Source organism: Lissotriton vulgaris, chromosome 7 (assembly GCF_964263255.1).
Source record: "Lissotriton vulgaris chromosome 7, aLisVul1.2, whole genome shotgun sequence".
Taxonomy (NCBI): domain Eukaryota; kingdom Metazoa; phylum Chordata; class Amphibia; order Caudata; family Salamandridae; genus Lissotriton; species Lissotriton vulgaris.
In genome coordinates this window covers 1,693,741,434-1,693,759,854 of record NC_141695.1, presented here as the reverse complement: position 1 = coordinate 1,693,759,854, position 18,421 = coordinate 1,693,741,434, and the positions used below count along the sequence as shown (strand labels likewise).

Genomic DNA, 18,421 nt, shown 5'->3' with positions numbered 1-18,421 from the left:
CTTATTTTCAACAATTTTTCTCTTATTAAAGAAACTCTTCTCAAAATTTCCCCAAAAGATCTCTTTTACACCGTAGCCGCAGCAAACCTAATGCAAACACTAAATCAATGTTGTCCAAAGGTCTCTTATACCCTTCAGTTGCTCTGTTGAAACGGAGATAGTACCTAAAACACAGAAGAGTGCTGTTATCAGGCTGCTACTGCAGAAATAGTCCTTCAATCCAGCTGACAACTCGTTCTCATCCCATCTCTATACTCTTATCTAAGTTTGTAAAAACTGAACATCATCCAAATTCAAAACTTTATTGAGAAAAGTGACCTGCTGGACGTCTGCCAAACTGGCTTGTCCTCTGGTAAAACCTTTAAATTGACTGCGATTTTCGTATTGGATGATATATGCAGGCAAGGGAATTCCATAGACATAGGAGCATTTATCATTTCAGACCTCTCAGTAGCCTTTGCCGCTATTGATGACATAAGTCTCAATACCTGATTTTGAATATAATCCTTAAAAGAACAGTTCTAAAATGGCTGCCAGCACTTTTTTCTCTCTGCCAAGATTCTCATACCAACCAAGGCCCCTTAACCTTGGTGCCCTGCAGGGATCCTTCTTCTCATCCATTATTTTTACTTTATAGATGCAACCAACTTGTTCATATTGGATAAAACGTCTACATGTATGGTGATGACTAACCCATTTTTTAATTGTGCCTGTTCCAAAAGAAGCTGCCACTACAGAGAGCTTATCCGTCACTCGCTGTTGGATGTTAACAGATTATATGCAGCTGAATCCAACCAAAACAAAGTCGCTTTTAACCTCTCAAAATTTCACAGTGGAAGATTTTCTTTAGCCCTTAGTCATGAGTCTATCACCATCTCACAACCTCGTCAGTCCAGTATTTGGATAGCTTTTTTAACTCCAACCTAGTACTAGCCACACAAGTCTCTAAATAATCCAGTACCTGTTTTGTCCAACTAAAAATGCTACACACTATGTTTCCATTCTTTGAAAAACCACTTCAGATTCCAAAGTTATAGACCCTCTTCCAGTGAAGATTAGATTATGGAACGCCTATTTATTTATTGGCGCCAAACAAGCTTCTAACTAACAAAAACAAGGGATTGCCAAACATATTCTCTTCTGTTGCTTACATTTTTTGTTCGGAAAGCAAAAGGCTTGGAATATAGTGCTGCTGACAAAGTTTACTAAAGTGGTGGTATGAAAGTCAAAACAAGAATACATGTTTCATTTTAGGGTTAAAAGCAGAAACAAAAATGTAGATGTCATAAATTATCAATCGTACCAAAAAAATAGGAGGAATTGATGCCTACTGTATGGATATAACTCTGGTCTGCATTTCACTTTGGAACAACACAATAAACAGACCATAATCTGGTCATCTCTGGCAAAAAAACACAACTTTCAGAGGTTCGCCACCGTTTTGAAAGTCATCCTTCAAGGGAAAAAAAATCAATTTTTTGAAGGAGTGTACCTACGTTTTTTATATTCCACGCCATTGGCTAGCACAAGAAAACCCAGTGAAACTTAAAAAAAAAAAAGTTATTCCGACGTCACTTCTTGTGTGACTGATAGTTTGAGAATGCCTATATGACTAATCTTCATCAATACTGAATAACTGAAATAATTTGGTAAATTACATATGCATGGATTTGTTGTAGATTAATGTCCGTCGACTGCAACGTTCTTATGTATTTTTGACGTATCCTACATATATTTTGGCAATAGTGAAGCTTGCTTTTCAGAGTTAAGATACTGTGGTATCTTATAGATATGTCTTGTAATGTATTTTGTATTCTAAGTTTATTTGTGTTTATCATGGAACTTTCCCTAAATACAATGCTTTTAAAGATTCGAGATGATAAGCTCTACATAACATATCCATTAAATTTGTAAATGCAAAGGCATGAAATTTGAACTTTTAATGGTTCGATTCAGAGTAAAGCACCTTAGAAGGAAACTTAAACACATACAGTAATCGAGGTTGTCTCCCAGTTTCAACTACCGATTCAAATCATCAGTGATGACCAGTTTTCTGTAGCTCCCGGGCAATCTGGGTTTACTAGACTCCAGTTCAATCAATTGTCGTCGATACCCACTAGTGTCCTGGGCCCCACATTACTATTGGACCCCAAACTGGATAGCCGAATCTTCCTCTCTAGCGCTTGACTCCTTCATTGTAGCAAGACAATCTGAAGGTTTTTCAAGCAGGTGAGATAGGTTAGACACTCTGAATACAGTTTACACAGTAACACCAGCTAGTAAGATCAATATCCACTCTGTTTCACTTTATCAAAGAAAAGTATTTTAATACAGACAAGAAAAATATTCTATCTGTATAGCAGCATGTGCTGTTGTTGCAGGGCAAGCAGGGAGAAAGCTGGAGACTAAACCTGGCAAATGGACGTAGGGTTTAGAGGATATTTCCTGCATGTTTGCCCCTGTGTTCAATGTGAGGGAGAGAGAGCTACCCTTCTCCGAGTCTCCTGGTACCTGTGTGTGCTATCACCCTGGAGGAATGTTAAATTGACTCCAGACCTGGAGGCCTTGACCATCATCCAGAAAAAAAAAGCCTGAGCTGAAAACGGGGAAGGGCTACTTCCTTCCCCACCAATCCGGCTTCTGCAAGGACTATGTAGGAACATAGGGTGAGCTTGAATGTCTGTAACAATGTATACCAGCTCGGTTTACACGAAAGACAATGGCTTACAATTTTATCTTTTCCCAATGAATATGCTCACCCTCAATTCACCTACCTCAGACTGAAAGAACAAAAGAACCTAGCAAAGCAAGAGTGCACACTCTCGACCTGGAGGGATTTGGTTTCCACTTCTCCGAAGGGGTGTGGGTACCCCTGAGTGTAGATCAGTGCTGCCACAACCTGGGCACAAATGGCTGCAGGCACTCTCTGTAACGAATGGGAGCTTTTTGCATATCCCCCCTCAGTGTCACAGACAAGCTACATCAACGTTTGTATGAATTGCTTGGAGATTAACATGGGACAGGGATTCATTCTCTGCTGACATGCAAAGACTTTCTGACCCAATGCTATCATCAGCACGATTGAATTTGGTTACACATCCACAGATGAACAATTGAAACCATCAGTCTAGGTGGAAATTATTTACTAAGCAAATATACTAATTCAATAATCCAGGGAAGGTTTTAGTGGGACTTTTTAGGCAGCTAGAACAGGGAACAAAACAAGACGAATTATAGTCAAGAAGGTAAACCTGAATGGTGCAGGTGGAGGAAAAATAATAAGTGTTCATTTTTAGGCACCGCTAAGTAATGGTGTTGCATTGTTGGTTTCTTTTGAGGACAGTCCCTGCAGAAAACCAGGTAATTTGTTTTCTCTATTTTCTTAAGGGAAGGAAAATACTGCAAGAGTAGCGCAGTATGTTGTCCCACATGAAACCTTTCCTATAACATTTTTCTTATTTCACCAGTTTGGGAAATACTTATTTCCATTAAAACTTTGTTCCTGGACTGTGTATGGGCAATAGTCCAAGGCACTGTGCTTGATGTTGAAGGGATGAAAGTGTGATCAGTGTAACCTAGCAATAAAAGAAAAGATGTAGACCTTTAACAAATGCAGTTTTGACCCTTCTCTGGGCATCTTCTATTTTTTTCATAAAAATCTCAGAAGGTCCTTGTTTTTTATTGGGGGGGGGGGTTGGGGGGGGGGGGGGAGTCACAGCTACAGAGAAGCACAGTGAAGCTATGGTTATGATTTTCAGTTGAAAAACTGCTGGAATCTGCCAGTTATGGTTAGCTGGAGTCTTAACTAATCCAGACCTCAAGTCACATCACATCACTTATAAACCTCAATATTAACACCCAGTATAAGCTGGACAACCTACATTTTATAACTTTGTAACCACAATCAAATACGAAGATGCAAAGCACAGTGCAGTAATTTACTTTTTACTCTGCATACCTTGAAGGCCCCACAGTTATGAGATTAGTAGTCCTTATTGCTGGAAATTAAGTGATATGCTATAACAATAAATAACAGGAGCACTAGGAGATGAGAACTTGTATTGCATCAAAATATTGCAGATCCATAATGTCGTTTGACGTATCATCTTTGTTAATATGTATTAGGTCATGATCAGTGCATTTTCGGTGAGTGTTAGGATTGTATATCTGAAATTGATTGACACATTTCAGGTTGTTTTCCACTTAAAATTATACCCACATGTCATTTTAACTATGTATGTTCAGGAAATTTCAAAGATGGTATCTTGTTTTGTAGGTAAAATAAAACGTAACCTAATGAGTTATTCAGTGACATGTATGCATAAGAACATGCCACACATTCAGTGTGCTTGTTGATCATGTTGATGGGATCCTTGTGAAGGGATTGAATGAGAAATGCTGTCAAATGAAAGTTAGCCTGATCACAGTATTGAATTCTGAGAATCTGTGCTGTGCCAGTCATATAAGGAACGAAAAAAATGTTTTATGTTCATTTGGTTCAGAATTAGGAGTGAGGTTGTTCAGAAAAGAGAAGAAAGACGGTGCTGAGATTGGGTGTGGAATGGATTTCTTTATGCACGTCATTTCTGTATCTGGGTAGACTGAAGGATGTGGCCGACAGCGATAGCGTAAAAGTACAAGGCTTTGTTTTAATATAGTTTGGGAACACTAAAACGAAAAAATTAAATACACAAATACTTCGTTTTGATTCATTCAGTAATGACATTAAACATTTGAAAAAATGCCTTGTAAAGGGAAATGTATCAAGGTTACATGTACGCCTCAGTATTGATTGTTTATTTGACATATTTGTTCTAGGGTTGGAGCAGTTTTACTACTGGAGCGACTAAGATTGCATCAGTGGCTAAAGAAGGCGTAAGTATTATAGTGCAGATCTTTTTTTGGTTTTAACCCCATAGTACTGCTATTAGAGAAGTTACGTATATTTTTTGATTTTCCCCAATAACTAATGTTTGGACATTATACGAAATGACATGTTTTTCCATTGCAAGAGAGACTTTATCATTGAATTACCTTCGATAGAGAGAACATCTCCATCCATGTTCGGGTGTCCAAGCTACCTGTTTGATGTGTATGACCTTTTGCCATCTAGAGTCATAAAGTTTCCCTTTGCTCTAAAGTTATTGCTCCACCTCAGGAAAGTCATGCCAACAAGATCAGTATTGTGAGACCCTAGGTAAGATGAAAGAAGTCTAGCACCTGCTATTGAAGCATAAGAAACCACTACCTGCATGTGCATATACACGACTCCTTCAAAAGCATGATGTCTTCCTAAATCATAGAATTGATATCCAGTCATGCCACCTATAATAATATCTCTACCGTAGTGTCTGAGTAGAAGCTCAACAGCCCTAACATGGTACTCACCTAGGTCTCTTTCTTCAGACCTTCTCTATTGTGCAGCATTGTATCTAACCTAGGCCTCAGATGCAATAGTCTGACAAGAATATTCTTCTCATTTACCAGAATCCATCCTTTAGTCAGTCAGTTTGCATAACAATGTTGTTGTTTTCCTTCAATGAGAATAAGGGTAAAGTGACAGTAAAGCTAAACACTGAAACCTTGGTCCTGCAAGTCCAGGCTTGCACTCAGATTTCAAGAACTCTGACGAAGATGTTTGAAACCAGCATTCAATAAAAATATCAAAGATGTGGCAGGGCAATAGATTTAAATACTCATTACAAGACTCTGTGCTCTTAACCGATGGCAGAATCTATGTTTCAGTCATTTTTTTAAAGATTGATGGATCAAAAATACACAAATGTGGTAGACGAGAAGATACGACAAACAGTGTTGACATCACTTTGAGGAGCAAGAGCCACAAACCTTGGCGTTTATTACTAGACCTTCTAGGATTCCATGTACAATTTCCAGATCTAATTACCTTGTGCTCACAGGAAGAATGAGGAAACTGAAGAGGTGATTCAGTCCTTATAAGTGCTCTGCTGAGCTGTTAGTGCACTAGGTTGCCCTCAGGAAGCCATTATTATTTGCGCCTTGCCTCTGCCCAAACCCACAATTGTAAATGTAAGACCTCCTGTCTTCTGAAAGTGCACTCTCCAAGCAGATAAGAACCAGAAAATGAAAACTAGAGCAGAGACTCTAAAGTTGATTTTATTCAAGATGTCCTCTCTCCAGTGTACCCCTCCGTTCATGCAGGGTAGGCTTGCCCCAACAGCATTTACAAACACCCTACTGAGGATGTAACTGCATTAACAGCAAAACAAAAACCAGCCTAATAGCAGCAAAAGCAGAAACTATTTTCCAGTTGATGGGACAACCAACAGCTGCCTCTATTCCATAGAAAGGGTGCAGCAACATAAGATCTTGACCCATTACGTTGCCTCGATCATTCAGCAGCAGATCGGGAGAAAGCATATCTGACTAACTATAAATTATGACAGAGTATGATGAATGTTAAATGGGTGGTTAAAAATAGTACAGTATTGCTCCAAACTTTGGGCCTGATATATATTATATACTATGGGATTTATATTTCGGCGGACAAGATATCCGTCACCGTTGTGACTCAGTAACCCATCCACCGAGTTCTAAATCAGGCCCTCTGTTTGTGAAGATCATTGCCCAGGAGCCAACGCTGGCCATTAAGAATTTTTTTCTTTACCTAGAGCAGGGGGGGAATGATTGAGCTACTGCTTTCTAAACAGAAGCTTCTGAAAATGTAGAACAATGGAGTATATTTGCCAGAAAATTATTCAATCTGCAGCATTTCATAAATTGATGGGCATTAATGCAGCATTCTACACTCCCCACCCTTTCACATGAGGATTGGAAGTGCTCCAAATACTTGAATGACCTATTTCTGTATCCTGTCTATCCTCTATACAATGGGATGTTCATTTGTTTCAAGATCGGCATCAGACAATACCTGAAAAGAGTAAAAAACTCATAACTTATCAGATACCACAACCTTTTCCCGGTGGACAATTAAATCCAGAAACTGTAATGAGACTCTGGAGATTTGGTACTGGCTTATGTGACATTCAGATTCCTGGGCACAACTGAAATATGAGAAGAGAGACCGGGCCCATATATGTTTGTTTTCTTGCCAATGCTTCTTCTCCCAAAAGTGATGGTCAATTTCGATTAACACAGACTGAATTGCTCTTGACTAAACATGCCACATTAGTGATCCAGACCCGTTTCCCCTGCCTAGAGGCTTCCTTAAAGGTTCAATACCTATCCAGGATGTTGGGTAGATACTTTTCTGTAAACATCGTTTTTGCTTCTTCTGTACAGACATCTCAAATTTCCCTCCAACTTTCTGACAACCCTATAGGAAGTGACGTACCCATTTACCAAAATTGTTGTACTACTTCAGGTGAGAGATTCAGCATTTGGTGTCCTGAAGGAGCAAATTAAGCTTATGACCTATTGATGGCTCAGTAGTGCAAGCGTTGTCTTTTATATTTGACTAAATAGTCTTCAATTTTCATCTTCAGAAATACATTTGGTGATGTTACTGTTTCTCCATTATTGGGGTATCTTTCATAGATTCGCATTCTTGAATCATTCCCGGTCATCGAAGTGGGAGTCCCATGGTACATAAAAAGCAGTAAGTAATTACTTTAACATTAAAGTTAATGGAGAAAAACCATTCACTTTAATATCTCGTCCTAGTCATTAGATATGGTCCAAATTCCAGCCAATCAGGCGACATCCACAGAGGCTACAGGCTCTCAGATTTTCTACCGCACGTCGTGTGCAGGGAGTCTCCCTGAGCTCTGCTCAGTACTTCTACTCTATCTTCTGATTTCTTCAGATATTACTTCTGAACACGTCTTCTTCTAAAAGATCTCTCTTCAAACATAGTGAATCTTGTGGGAAATTAAGACTTTATCTCGGATGATCCCCACAAGAAATGTATCTACTGCCTTCACCCGGACCATCAGGCGAGAGATTGCAAAATCTGTAGAACATTTTCTCAAAAAACCTTGAGAGATAGAGAAGGACGTCTTCTGTGGCTACAGAAGCTCAAGACAAAGGACAATCCTTAATCTGATGCGGAAAGTGATTCCTCTTTAAAGACAACAAAAAAGAGTTAGTGAGGGGGGAGCTGGTCTCTCCTAAGGGTGCTAAGGTGTTAAAAAAACATCACACCTCCAAAACAGGAAGATCGGCGGCATTAGTCAAAAAAGGAATCCGCTTCTCTTGAGGGTCAATCTGTGCCCTCTACGCCTTCAAAATCCTCTTAAAAAACAAAGCGGGCGTCAAGGTCTCTTAATGAGACAGTTTTACCTCCTAAAAAAAGACGATCCGTCGACTATTTCTTCGTCAAAAAGAATTTCCGTCACCACAACTATGACAACATCGACTTTTTCTTCTCAGACCAAGATGATTATGTCATTGGCATCTTCTCCATCGACGTTGGTATCCATGAAGGTGAGACCGTCTGTAATGTCAACTTTGTCTTTATCGTCATAGTCGATGAAAAAAGAAGTGGCCCTTGTCAGGACCTTCGCCAACGGAAGCGTTGTCGCCGCTGAGGCTGCCGGTGGCTCTCAAAAGTAAATCTTCGTCAGCGGCAGCCACGTCGACTGAGCCGAAGCCCTCAGAACCCGATCCTCGTCAACGAAGTTCGTCAACGTCCAGACCGTCGATGGAAGATCTGTTGATGAAACCTTCATCTTGGACATCTTCATCTGTGGTAGGCTTGACATTCTTGTAATGCTTGTTCCATCGTCTGTTCTAGCTACTTCTAGGGACAATTTAGGACTGCCTAAGAGAGACTTCTCATGAGGTATAATTACCTGTACACACCTCTCCAAGTTAGGTGTCTCCTTGTCCTTCGGAATAAATCTTTGACTATGGAGCAGATGAAGAGGAATCAGATGATGATGATGGGTTTGGGGCAGCTCACAGTCTGTCCAAACCCCTTCTAAAGTGCCACGACAATAAAGTTGAAGTCTGTCTTTTACCCTGAGGTTACTAATCAAGAAAGACCAGTAGTGTTTTTTACCCTGAGGTTACTAATCAAGAAAGACCAGTGGAACAAACAGTCCAAATGCCAATGTCTCTTGCCTCAAACTTGCAACATATGGTAGAGAATTACTACCGCAGATTTCCTCCCTCTGAGCCGGCATCTTCCATTCCTCAGACACCTATTCCGCAGCCTTCCTTGCTCATCAGATTCCCCCCCCTCCGGTTTCTCCAGTACCTGCAGTAACGCAACATCAGGACCAAGAGGTTCATACTACTGATGAAGAAAGAGAAGAGGGAGAGTTGGACGAGATATCCCTTTCTAACGAATGGGATGATTACCAGATCCAGACACCATCGCCTTCCACTCCATCTCCTATAGATTCACCACCTGAGGATATAGGGGTCTTCCATACCCTTATGGAGAGACCGGCAAAGAGGTTTCAGCTCCCTATTGTCACTAAGCAGGCGGATTATTTCTTATATGAATTTAAGGAACAAACTAAGAGACAGGCCTATCCCTATTGTAGACTTCATATGGCAGGAGGACTTAAAGGTCATGAAGACGCCAGCCTCAATTACAGCAGTCTTGCCTAAATTAGAAAAGAAATAAAAGGCTCTGGATAATTCTTCTGCCTTATCGGGCAACCTAAACCTGAATCTGTGATATCACAGGCGGCACAACGCTGTGCCAGAAATCCTGCATCTCCATTATTGACCCCTCCTGATAGAGATGAAAAATGTCTCAATTCCATCTGCAAAAAAAATTCCACCATGACAGCAACAACTGTCAGAGCTGCCAATTCTCTCTCTCTCTTAGGCAGATACGACAGACAAATGTGGTCGGACAATTCACCTTTTATAGAGATGTTGCCGGATAAATCCAAGGCTGAAGCATTAAAGATTTTACAGGAGGGAGAAAGAATCTTAGCTGAGATCATTGGCTGCGCAGTAGATGTTTCTTCCACAGGATTCCGACAACTGGCTGAGGCTGCGTTCTTGAGGCGTCTGGGCTGGTTGTGTTATGTTAACAACTTCTAGAGTGCACAAATACTCTTGGGTGTCTCGGCGCTATGGACTGTAAGGATTAGTGGAGGATTGCCCACTTATTGCACAAAGAGCCAAGTTTTTAATTGTTTCCTGAATGATAGCAAGGTGGGACTCGTCTTAATTTGTAGAGGGAGCGAATTCCATAGTTTAGCTGTGGCAACTATGAATCTATCACCCCAGTTGGCTTTCTTGGTTCTGGTTCATGTTGAAGGCTACTTTTTGGATAAGAAGTTCAAACAAAGGTGATCGAAATGCCTTATGATGGCGAGTCCCCATTTGGCTAACACATAGACGAAGCCCTTCAGACCATAAAGAAGGATACGAATACTACAATGGCTCTCGGCACTCTTCAATTTAGGAAGCAGCCCTTTCGGGGAGCAAGAGGTCATGGCTCGTCATCCTTTCAAGGAGGATACAATCAATATAAACAATATCAACCGTACTAAGGGTAAATCAAGGTACATATCTACACAGCAGCAACAGTTATTTAAGCAGCCTCCAGCCGCTTCCTTCAAACATTAGAGGAACGTCTGCCTACAGAGGCAGAGATAACTCCAAAAGAGGTGACAACCGCCCGCTTCCAACCACTTTTCCCATCAATCCAGTAAGGTTGGAGGAAGAATCTCCAATGGTCTGCAATAACAACGGACAGATGGGGTTTGGACATAGTTTCCAGGGGTCACACTTTGGAATTCTTAAAGATTCCTCCAAATTACCCTCCTCCTGCTCATTTAAAGGAACTTTTTGCCCCAAATAAAAATAACGTTGAAGAAAGGAGCGATCAAAGTGGTACCAAATTTACTGAGGGGAACAGGGTTCTATTGTAGGTTTTCCTCATAAAAAAGAAATCTGGAGAGTGGCTTCCCATTCTAGACCTTCGTTGCCTCAACAAATTAAAAAAAAAAGCAATCCTTCTGGATGTTATCTCTTCAGGAAGTGCTTCAATTGATAAATCAGGAAGATTTCATGGAAGCCCTAGACCTTCAGGATTCCTATTTTCATATCCCTATCCTCACCAGACACAAAAATTATTGCGTTAGAGTGACTGGCAGAGATTTCCTATTCAAGGTCCTACCTTTTGGCCTTTGTTCAAGGTTTTAGCTCCGGTGGCGACTCCTCTTCGTTTAAGATGGAGTCTAAATCATCCCTTATCTGGACGACAGTCTCATAAAGGTGAAATCTTTTTCAGTGGCAAGTAGTCTTTCTCATAGCCCTCAGGTGGCCTCGCCAATTCTGGTTCACAGAGCTTCTACTCCTATCGGAGTGCAAACCCAGGCTGTTGCACCCCTTACAGAACTTGCTGACCATGAACTGCGGGCAGGTCTGCCATCCGGATCCAACATCTCTGCGATTAGCAGCCTGGCTCCTGAATACTATGAGTTTGCCGACCTAGTTATACCTGCTGAGTGTCGGGGGGGGGGGATCGGGGGGGGAGTTCAAGCTAATGTCAGAGCGCCCTCCACTATAATGACTTATAAAGAGATTCTGTCATTGGTGTGCAACCTCTGAAGTGCACCCTATTCACCAGAATAATTGCTGCTTTTTTCCTCCAACTGGCAAAATCTGGCCTTTCTCATTCTACTAGTAAGATATTCCTTGCCGCAAATTCCAGGTTTCGACGGCAAAATGGATCACAGTCTCTTTGGTCATCAAGAATACAATTTCTTAAGGGATTATTTAGAATGTTCCCTCCAATTAGGCGCCCTCCTCCGCCTTGGCATCTTAACATTGTATTAGCACAACTCATGAAAGCTCAGTTTGAGCCTATTCATAGGGCTGATCTTGAATTAATTTCATGGAAAACATCACTTCTACTGGCTCTTACTTCGGCTAGACAAGTAAGCGACATACATGCTTTCACTACTTGACATCCTTTCCTCCAGTTTACTAAGGACTCTGTTATACTTCGGATAAATCCTGCCTTTATTCCTAAGGTTCCATCTGATTTTCACTTAAACAAACCAGTCATCCTAAAGACTTTCTTTCCTAATCTACAAACACCAGCGGAAAGAACCTTACAGTATATGAATGTTAAGAGGTGTATAAAATTTTATTTACCAAAAACAGCCTGTATTTGTAAGGCTGATCAGCTTTTTGTGGCCTAAGGAAAAATAAGAAAAGGGTTTCCAGTGATTAAACAAACTCTAGCACGTTGGATTTCCTGTGCTATCCAATTTTGCCATCAGCAAGCGGGCAAGCCTCTGCATTCAACCGTAAAAGCGCATTCCACGAGAGCAGTCTCCTCATCTACAGCTTTCTTTGCCGGTGTGCCTATTAAACAAATTTGCAGAGCAGCAACTTGGTCCAGCAGGCACACCAAGCATTACTGTCTGGAAGCTGCTAGTTATGCTGATACAGCAGTGGGACAGGTGGTGGTACGTAATCTCTTTCTGTAAGTTGAGCCTCTATTATTCCCACCTCCTTTTAAGTTTTGATAGATATATATATTTAAGAGCATTGTGAATCTGCATAGACTTTTTATCAGATAACTATATAGGTATTTAATTATATAAATAAAGGGTTCATAAGTATGATATAATATACAGTGTTATTCCTACTCTATGTACTATAATACTTCTGTATGAATATTTATACCTATTTGATAACTGCTATCTACTCTGATACAAGCATGTGAATTTATGAAAGATACCCCAATACTAGAGTAACAAAATAAGTTACTTACCTGTAAACTGTGGTTCTCCAGTATTGGTATCTTTCATAGATTTCATGCAACCCGCCCACCTCCCCATAGAGGCTCTCTTTTTTCTTATTGTATGTTTCTACTACACTTGTGCTCCAGACTCGAAAATCTGAGTCTGGAGCCTCTGCGGAGATAGTTCTAGAGGGTGCTGTCTCCTGATTGGCTGGAGTTTGAGACATATCTAATGACTAGTACGAGATATTAAAGATAATGGTTTTACTCTGTTAACTTTGTTAGAGTAATTACTTACTGCTTTTATGTACCGTGGGACTCCCTCTTTGACGACGGGGTATAATTCAAGCCTGGGAATCTATGAAAGATACCAATAGGGAGAACCTCCGTAGCCTCTTATCCGGGTATGAGAGGCACCCGGATTAGGGGCCACCAAGACACCTGAACTATGCAAAGTGTCTGGTTGGGGAATTCAGTCAGCTTCATTGTCGGAAAACCTTCTCCCTGGGGGGGCTCACTGGAGGGCTGTTTTAAAATATGAAGTAATTTATCACATGGGGATGCGAAGAACCCACTATGGTGTAAAATTGCAAAGGGGGCACCAAAGCCTAGTACCAATCTCCCCGAGGGAAGGGAAGCCGCTGAGCAGTCACTGTGACTGAATTTCGAGTTCACTTCGAAGCCTTGGTTCTTTGAAGTAAAAAATTATGTGCAGCAGTCGACTGTCGCGAAGTTGCACCACCCGTATTAGGGGCCACGGAGACACCTGAACTGTGCAAAGTCTCCGGTTGGGTAATTCAGTCCGCTTCATTGTCGGAAGACCCTCGCCCTGGGGGGCCCACCGGAGAGCTGTTTTAAAATATAAAGTAATTTATCGCATAGGGATGCGCAGGATCCACTATGGTGTAAAATTGCAAAGGGGGCACCAAAGCCTACTATAGGAAGAATACTAAAGACTTGAAGTACCAGCATGCAACGTTGGGTTAGCAAGTGCCGAATGACGGCAAAATAAAAGACGTGCTGGAAAGATGCCTTCTTTGATTTCCTGTGCCTCTCATGTATGCCTGTGAACATGGAGCATCACAGCTCCAAAACGCGTAAGGCAGTACCAATCTCCCAGAGGGAAGGGAAGCCGCTGAGAAGTCACTGTGACTGAATTTTGAGTTCACTTCGAAGCGCTGGTCGTTTGAAGTAAAAAAAATAAATATATATATATATTCTATCTTCCCAAGGCAACACATGTTTACTAGTGCTTCAAATCTTTTCTCAGCCTTCAATACAATACTATTGCTCCCTATATCCTGAGATACAATGTTCTGCCATGGATCATCGTGGTGAGTGGCTGTCTGTGCAGATCCCTGAACAGAAATCTCATTCTGCAAGTGGGTTAAATTTATTGATACAATTGGTTAACAAATTGCATAACAGGTATAGGATCTTTAACTTTGTATGTGAATGCCCTCTTTCCCCTTTAAAAACATGAGCTCATTGGCAATGGGTTTACTTGGATCCTTCACTCAAATCTTATAATCCGAAGTAATTGCCTAACTTGCAACTATATGCATTGTGGCAAAGAGAAATATTGAATTTCCTACTGAAGTGCCAAATTTTTCCATGCGAAGGGTGATGTGTATGTGCCTATTTCCTCCTTCATTTTCTTTTTCTGGATTAGGTTAGGTTTCAATTCCTCTAAATGTTTTATAATGTTAAATAGATTCCATTTAAAACTAAAAAGTAGCAAATGTTTTCTTTTTAGAAGCATGCATGCTTTGAGATCCTTAAGAAATTGTATACACTGAAATGTACTACAGATCCACTATCTTTGTGAAAATGTTCTGTTAATGAGTTCAAAGAGAATACCAATTAGAGAAAATTAGTTGGAAAACATGATTTTTTGTTTCTATAGCCCAAAGTCAAATCATGACACTCCAAGGCACTTGTTTTGTTACTTTGCATAGTGTTTTCGATATATCTTTACATAATTTTATGTTCTTGCTTGCAGGCTACAAAACTTGGATCCCAAGCAACTCAAAAGGTAAATGTGCCTTGTGATCCTAGTTTAATCTGCTGGAGTAGTATGCTAGTTTTTAGGCACTGCTGTTTTAATCTTGCTTTTTGTTGATTGCGGCACATTTATTTAATCAATTGCTATCCTGTGGATATTGTTGTCTTTTCTTTGCTTTAACTTTGTCTCAATATTTTGTCAATCCTCCTTTCCTCTTCTGCAAGAATCCAAAACACAAAAGTAAATAGCAACCAGGTCCTAAAGGTTGAGAGTGAACACATTAAGCTCTCGATCTAAACGGACAAAAGCTAAATGTTGTACAACTGTGATTTGAATCGGAGTTAAAATTTTGGCTGTACAAAGTACAATCTTAGTTTGAAATATGTCACATAATACCCTAAAATCCACCTGTCCTGCAAATAGTTCCACCTGTCCAAACATGCACCATGGAAGAGACGAGGCTCCTGGAACTGACGTAATTTTGTAGCTCGCTAATCCTCATGTGAAGCACTCTTATACCTCCTGGTCTAGCCAGCGCTATATAAAACTCTGCTAATAAATAAAGACTAGTATACACTGGTTTCAAGACGCGTTCAAACTCGCGGTCAGCCTTTCCTTCCGTGGTGCTCTCCTCATGTTCCATTTGTTCACAAAAAATCATCTTCTAAAGCATATTCTATCCATTGCATTTTTGTGATCCTTACAACAATTTCTTCAATAGCTAATGGCAACATTCAGCAAAAAACATATTTAAAACTGAAACAAGTGTACATTGGAAGACCAATGCTGGGCACATATTCTTTCAATAATGGCTCCTCTTCTAAGGAAGTGATTACTTTCCTGCTGCATGAATACTACACTGTGATTTATCAGAGTTTGTTTTATAGCTGTGAAGAAAATCTGGTAGTGGTGTTCCTTATAAAGGGAATAACCGCACATCAAAATATGCACATGTAGATAACCTTGTAATACAGGCAATTATGTGGATAGTGCTGTACAAACAGCAGGGGTGCTATAGGGACCAATGTCACTCACTACCAAAGAGTGACTAGGGTAGATCAGAAGGACCTACCAACACATATATGAAAATAAAGAGGTCAGAGGAAGCACAACCCATTTACAATTGTTAATAGTCTTGCCAATCTCAGATTGTTAAATTAAGCAGTCAATCTATGTTGTAAAACACAGGATATGGTAATGAAATAAACAGATCTCCAATTAAATCGTAGTAAGATCGCCAAATCAGAGTATTTTTGCATGAAGTTTTCTTTATTCCTTGTTCAAATTCAAGCGTGAGATGCAACCAACACGTGTTTAGTCTGTACAACGTTGGTACTCAGACTTTCTCAAGTCTAAAAGGCGGTCAGAAGTATCAAAGTTGATTAGGGTCGCTCGGAGGTACAAATAAATAAATAAGGTTGGTACCCCAATATAAGAAGGTATCAAATAGGCTGACGCAGAGAGGCCCCAATAGTTCAAGTTCCAAAATTTGTATAGCGCGCTACTCACCCAGAGGGTCTCAAGGCGCTTGAGGGAGGGGGGTGCTTTACTGATCGAAGATCCAAGTTTTTAGTTGCTTTCTGAAGGAGAGGTGGTTCTGTGTAAGGCGGAGGTGGGTGGGGAGAGAATTCCAGGTTTTGGCTGCTAAGTAGGAGAAGGATCTCCCCTCCCCCCCCCCCCCATGGTGGATCTTTGGATGTGCAGAATTGCGGCGAGGGCTTGATTGGACGATCGTAGTTGGCGTGAGGGGGTGTAGAAGGACAGTCGCGTGTTGAGGCATTCGGGTCCTAGGTCGTAGAGGGCTTTTTGTGCGTGGGTAAGGAGACAGAACGTTATTCTCTTGTTGACTGGGAGCCAATGGGGGTCTTTCAAGTGTCGGAAATGTGAGCTTGCTGAGGGATGTCCGAAATTAGTCTGGCTGAGGCGTTTTGGATGCGTTGGAGTTTTTTCTGTATTTTGGCTGTGGTTCCAGCGTAGAGGGTGTTTCCGTAATCCAGTCGGCTGGTGACTAGTGCGTGAGTGACCGTCTTTCTTGTTTCAGTGGGGATCCAACGGAAGATTTTTTTGAGCATGCGTAGGATGTTGAAGCAGGATGATGAGACGCGTTGGCTTGTCTGGTCATCGAAAGGGAGGAGTCCAGGATGAAGCCCAGGTTACGTGCGTGATCCGTAGGTATGGGTGCGGTTCCCAGGGCCGGTGGCCACCATGAGTCGTCCCAGGCAGAGGGGGATGACCCTAAGATGAGGACTTCCGTTTTGTCCGAGTTTAGTTTTAAACGGCTGTTCTTCATCCACTCGGCTACTTCTTTCATTCCTTCGTGTAAGTTGGTTTTGGCGGTGTTTGGGTCTTTGGTGAGGGAGAGGATCAGCTGGGTGTCGTCTGCGTAAGAGATGATGTTGAGGTTGTGTTGGCGCGCGATGGATGCGAGGGGACTCATGTATACGTTGAAGAGGGTAGGACTGAGTGAAGATCCTTGTGGTACGCCGCAGATGACTTCGGTGGCGGACTCTTGGGTTCGAGATGATCCAGTCCAATGCTTTTCCTTGTATTCCGACGTTGCTGAGGCGTTGTATGAGGGTGCTATGACAGGCTGTGTCGAAGGCTGCGGAGAGGTCAAGTAGGATGAGGGCGGCTGTTTCTCCGTTGTCCAGTAGAATTCGAATGTCGTCTGTTGCTGCGATGAGGGCGGTTTCGGTGCTGTGTTTGGCTCGGAAGCCGGACTGTGAAGGGTCGAGGGATTTGTTGGATTCAAGGAAGGCGGCGAGCTGACTATTGACGGCTTTCTAAATGACTTTGGCAGGGAAAGGGAGGAGCGAGATGGGGCGGTAGTTCTTCAGTTCAGTGGGGTCTGCTGTGGGTTTCTTCAGGAGGGCGCTGAGTTCGGCATGTTTCCAGCTTTCCGGGAAGGTAGCGGAGTTGAGGGAACAGTTGATGACATTGCGGAGATGGGGTGCGATGATGGAGTCTGCTTTGTTGAAAATGTGGTGGGGACATGGGTCGGTTGGCGATCCTGAGTGGATGGAGTTTATCAGGCGGAAGGTGTCTTCGGTGGTGATTGGGTTCCAGGCTCAAAGGTTGCTAAAGTGTGTTTTTGGTTCGGAGGTGGGTGGAGTGGACTGGTCTTCGGACTGGTTTTCAAAGCTGTTACGTATTTCGGCGATTTTGTTGTGGAAGAATGAGGATAGAGAGTCGCAGAGGTCTTAGGAGGGAGTGATGTCGTTGGTGTCGGCGGTGGGGTTGGTAAATTCTTTGACGATGTTGAATAGTTCCTTGCTGTTTTGGGCGTTGTTGTCAAGTCGATCCTTGAATGCGGATTTCTTGGTGGATCGGATCAGTTGGTGGTGTTTGCGGATGGCGTTCTTGAAGGTGGCCAGGTTGTCAGTGGTTGGGTTTTTTCTCCAGGCTTTCTCGAGAGTACGACAGAACTTCTTGGATTTCTTAAGGTCATTGTTGAACCATGGGGCTTTTTTGTTAACTTGCTTGATTAGATGGTTTTTCAAGGGTACTAGTTCGTCGGCGCAGTGGGTGATCCATTGCGTGAGGTTGGTGGCTGCTTGGTTTGTGTCCGATGATTTGGCAGGGGGGTTTTGGTGAAGCGAAGTGAGGAGCTGGTCGGTAGTGATTTTGTTCCAATTTCTTCGAGGAATAGGTTGTGGGGGGTTGTGGGTCGTGGTCTTCTTGTAGTTGAAGTGAACGCAGCTGTCCAATGGAGAGCTGTGGTGTGATCGAAGGAGATGTTTGCTGGAGGTGAA

General features: G+C 41.8%; 1 protein-coding gene across 4 annotated transcripts in view; it reads left to right on the top strand.

Annotated features, from left to right (window-relative positions):
- ARFGAP1 (ARF GTPase activating protein 1) overlaps positions 1 to 18,421 on the top strand; it is a 210,944-nt gene that overhangs the window by 129,631 nt on the left and 62,892 nt on the right. For all 4 annotated transcript variants that reach the window (XM_086932821.1, XM_086932820.1, XM_086932822.1 and 1 more), the window contains 2 exons: positions 4,819 to 4,875; positions 14,667 to 14,699. In XM_086932821.1, coding sequence (XP_086788947.1) covers positions 4,819 to 4,875; positions 14,667 to 14,699 — 90 coding nt within the window. The remainder of the gene's footprint in view (positions 1 to 4,818; positions 4,876 to 14,666; positions 14,700 to 18,421) is intronic.